Source organism: Biomphalaria glabrata, chromosome 7 (assembly GCF_947242115.1).
Source record: "Biomphalaria glabrata chromosome 7, xgBioGlab47.1, whole genome shotgun sequence".
In the NCBI taxonomy this organism is placed as follows: Eukaryota; Metazoa; Mollusca; class Gastropoda; family Planorbidae; genus Biomphalaria; species Biomphalaria glabrata.
In genome coordinates this window covers 19,353,826-19,358,492 of record NC_074717.1, presented here as the reverse complement: position 1 = coordinate 19,358,492, position 4,667 = coordinate 19,353,826, and the positions used below count along the sequence as shown (strand labels likewise).

At 41.5% G+C, this 4,667-nt stretch overlaps 1 protein-coding gene across 1 annotated transcript; it reads left to right on the top strand.

Moving 5' to 3' along the window:
• The first annotated feature begins 1,538 nt into the window (after positions 1 to 1,538).
• On the top strand, positions 1,539 to 3,830 carry LOC129927351 (uncharacterized). The gene has a single exon (XM_056035947.1). The coding sequence runs from the start codon at positions 1,539 to 1,541 to the stop codon at positions 3,828 to 3,830; it is 2,292 nt and encodes a 763-aa protein (XP_055891922.1).
• The last annotated feature ends 837 nt before the right edge of the window (positions 3,831 to 4,667 follow it).

The window sequence follows — 4,667 nt, the reverse complement described above, 5'->3', positions numbered from 1 at the left end:
AGGACAACAGTGGTGGCGAAAAGCTGACAAGTGTCAGCAGCTTTAAATGCTTTGGAGCCATTGTGTCAGGTGAAGGAACCAAACCTGAACTACTGGCCAGAATTGCACAGTCTACAGCAGCACTTGCAAAACTTAAAACAATCTGGACAGACAAAGGCATAGCCCTCGACATTAAAATCAGACTGGTGCGCTCCCTGGTCACGGCCACATTTTTATATGCATGCATGTGGACGCTGACTTAGCCATGGAACTGAGATGCTACAGACAGATCCTAGGTGTCCCTTACAAAGACCGCATCACGAGTGAAGAAATTAGAAACATGATTAATACAACTATTGGACCCCACGATGACCTGCTTGCTAACCATTAAAAAAACGTAAATTCAAACTCTATGGCCACATCAGAAGGTCTTCAGGGCTCGCAAAAACCTTCCTTCAGGGAACAGTATCAGGAGGAAGAAGAAGAGTAAACGATGGGAATAGAACATCAAAGAGTGAACAGGCCTCTCAGTGATTGAAATTTTATCCAAGGCAAAGGACAGAGAGGAATGGAGAAAGCCGTTTGACAGATCTTGTGTGGTGCCCCAACAGTTCAACAGATTAAGGTATAGGTGCAGGTATCTAGCTGTATCTAGCTGTAATTATCTGAATCTAGCTAACATAATAGCCATCTCAGATGTTTGATAACCTATAATGTGTGTTATATATCAGGTTCTCGACCAATGATCTTTTCTGTTATGGAGACAAAGAAATCCTTAAAAAAAAAAAAAGAAAGATCAGAAGTTTGTTGTTTTAACGTATTGAAATCTTTCAGTTTCCATTCCAGCAGCTTGAATTCCAGCTCTGGGCTTGATCGAAGTGGTATTGCTTGAAATAGCTGAGTCTGTCTTTCTCCGACTCCTACATTAGGATGATTTCACATTAATTCGTAGCCTATCAACAAACTATAAGCTCCTCACTCCCACACTTGATCTGGTTTGGTTTCAACGGCATTAGGTGACAGTCATTGGAGAACCTCCAGAATAAAAACATTTTGATGTCGTGAAAAGTATTTTGTTCTTGTACGTATGACGAAGTAGATTGACATGAAGAGGAATCTTTCATTTCCCCTTGTATTATGGATATAAATACATCTTTTATAACCATGTGAATTATCGACATAAATACATCTTTTGAATATTAAAGTTAATTATCGACATCTTTCATATTTACTTTTATTAGTGACATAAATCCATCGTTCATGTTCACTTTTATTAGTGACATAAATCGCTTTTCATATTGTAGTGTAACTGAGTTGATTTTCTGCGTGCGTCCTGCGTGTCTGAAGGTCATGGCCATTGTGTGTGTTTCATGTCCAGTGTGTGTGTGTGTATAGACTGCATCAGTGGTATGCTAGACGTGCTGGTTTCATTCACTGTTTACTGTAGTCTAATTTTGTCGAATAAAGCCATGTTATTGGTATTCTAGTCGTTATCATTTCATTACAATTTATTCGACAAAATTATGTATCTGGATTAATGTTGGATTCCTTAATTTACAATGGATAAATTACTCAGACCGAAAGAGTTGGACATTGATCCTAATGCTCCTCTGGCCTCAGAAAAATGGACTCACTGGTATGACACATTTCAGAATTTTCTTTCGTCCATCAAGGATATAAACGAAGACTTTAAACTAAAGTTGTTGAAGAATCACGTATCTGCTACGGTTTATATGCTCATCAGTGATGTATCGTCCTATTCGATGGCCATAGACACACTCAAGACTACTTATATTAAGGTAAAGAATGACATTTTTGCTAGACATTTGGTTGCTACATGTAAACAGCAGCCGGGCCAAACGGTAGAGTCCTTTATGCTAAAGTTGCGAAGCCTGGCCCGGGACTGTGACTTTAAAGAAGTAACTGCTGAACAGCACAGAGACATTTGCATTAGAGACGCCTTCATAACTGGTCTGGCATCCAACACTATTAGACAGCGGTTACTGGAAAAGACATCTCTTACTCTACAAAGCGCTTTTGACGAAGCTAGAGTGTTAGAAACAGCCACAACGCATGCTCAGGCTTACAATTCAACGAACGAAATCTCCTGTGGGGCAATGAAAACACCAACTAGCTCCCATCTAGAAACATACATTTCTATCGAAGACCAGGAATTAAATGCCATTAAGTCGCTATGCTACTTTTGTGGTAGGAGGAGACACTCTAGGACTGAATGCTCTGCTCGAAATGCATTATGTCATCAGTGCGGTAAAAAGGGACACTTCCAAACTGTTTGTAAATCAAGTAAAACAACAGCCAACAAAGCTGACAGCAAAATATCACTGACCAGTGTGATAACTCCATGTACCTTGTTATCAACGCATTTCTCTGGGCTTACACAGTCTACGGCACAAGTGAACGTCAACGGGTTGCTGTTGCAAGCTCTCATAGACACTGGCAGCTGCGAAAGTTACATATCAGAAGCCATCGTCAAGAGAAATAAATGGCCAGTACGTCCGTCTACAAACAGAATATTCATGGCCACTACACATCTTTCTGAAAAGACATTAGGACATACATTTGCCGATGTCCAGTACAAGGGAGAACACTACAAAAAGGTCAAACTTTCTCTACTTGCTGGATTGTGCTCGGATGTAATCCTTGGTGTAGACTTTATAAGTCTTCATAAGGAATTGACCATACCGTACGGAGGAAAACGCAATCCTCTACACATCTGTGGTCTTAAAGCAGCACGAGTTGAAACACCGAGCCTATTCAGTAATCTAACTTCTGACTGCAGACCGGTGGCTACTAAGTCCCGAAAGCACTCAATAGGTGATAACAAATTTATTGAGTCCGAAGTTAGAAAACTCCTCTCGGACAAAATCATTGAACCTTCAAAGTCTCCCTGGAGAGCACAGGTGCTTGTGACAACAAACGAGAGACATAAAAGAAGGATGGTCATTGATTACAGTCAAACAATAAATCGCTTCACCTTACTGGATGCATACCCAATGCCCCGAGTCGATGAACTGGTAGAACGGATATCCAACTATTCCGTTTTTAGTACTCTAGACCTCAAAAGTGCCTACCATCAAATACCAATCAAGACTGAGGAAAGGCCGTTTACTGCATTTGAGGCATGTGGCAAACTCTACCAGTTCTGTCGCATCCCTTTCGGTGTTACCAACGGAGTTGCATGCTTTCAGAGAACAATAAATCAAATTATTGAGAATGAAAAGTTGCAGGACACCTTTGCATACGTGGACAATGTAACGGTATGTGGTCATGATCAAGAGTCGCACGATGAGAATATGCAAAGATTTCTAGATGCTTCTAGAAAGTATGGGATCACATTTAATGAAGACAAAAGTACGATAGCCACTGACAAAGTTTGCCTATTAGGATACGAAATTTCTAAAGGCCTTCTCAAGCCAGACCCTGAAAGATTCCAGGCTTTAAGAAACCTTCCTCCCCCTCATGATATGCGCTCACAAAAACGGATCGTGGGCATGTTGGCGTACTACTCACAGTGGATCCCAAATTTTTCTAACAAAATAAATGTTTTGGCAAATAACACATCGTTCCCTCTTTCAGAAACAGTAAAGACAGCCCTTAACGAATTAAAGCAGGAGCTGGAGAAAGCTGCCATCTTCACCATCGACTATACTGGACCTCTGACGGTTGAAACAGACGCTTCAGATGTTGCAATAGCTGCCACCCTCAACCAGGATGGCCGCCCCGTGGCGTTCTTTTCAAGAACACTCTCTAAAAGTGAAAGGCGGCACTCAGCTATAGAAAAAGAAGCTTATGCCATTGTAGAATCTTTAGGAAATGGCACCACTACTTAGTAGGAAATCGCTTTACCCTTGTCACGGATCAACGCTCTGTGGCCTTCATGTATGACAAACAGAGCAAAGGGAAAATAAAGAATGAGAAAATTCAAAGGTGGAGACTGGAACTGAGCTGTTTCCACTACGATGTCTTGTATAGACCAGGCAAACACAATGTAGCGGCTGATACGTTTTCTAGAAACGGGTGTGTGTCAGCTATGAGTCGAAATGAATTGAAACTGCTCCATGACTCTCTGTGTCATCCGGGAGTAACAAGACTATGGCATTTAGTGCGAGCGAAAAACTTACCTTTCTCTTGTGAAGATGTTAGGCTGGTTGTCAACCAGTGCAGAATCTGTGCCGAAGTAAAACCCAGATATTTCAGTAATTCTAATGGAACTTTAATTAAGGCGATGCAGCCTTTCCAGAGACTAAGTATGGACTTCATAGGACCGCTCCCTTCTACATCTCGGAACACATACCTGCTAACTATAGTTGACGAATTTTCAAGATTCCCGTTTACATACGCCTGTTCTGATATGTCAGCTTCAACAGTAATCAGATGTCTAGAGAATTTATTTGGACTATTTGGAATGCCTGACTATGTACACTCTGATAGAGGTACCTCATTCATGTCAAGAGAAGTGCAGGAATTTTTACACGAGAGAGGGGTGGCCACAAGCAGGACGACCCCTTATAATCCCAGAGGGAACTCTCAAGTAGAAAGGCTAAACGGGTCATTATGGAAAGCTATAACTCTGGCCTTAAAAACTCAAGGACTCCCGGTTTCCAAATGGGAGCAGGCGTTAAACCAAGCCCTGCACTCTCTTCGTTCTCTGCTGTGTACCGCTACAA

Coding starts and splice junctions, on each gene's coding strand:
- LOC129927351 (XM_056035947.1), top strand. CDS start 1,539: ATGGATAAATTACTCAGACCGAAAGAGTTGGACATTGATCCTAATGCT.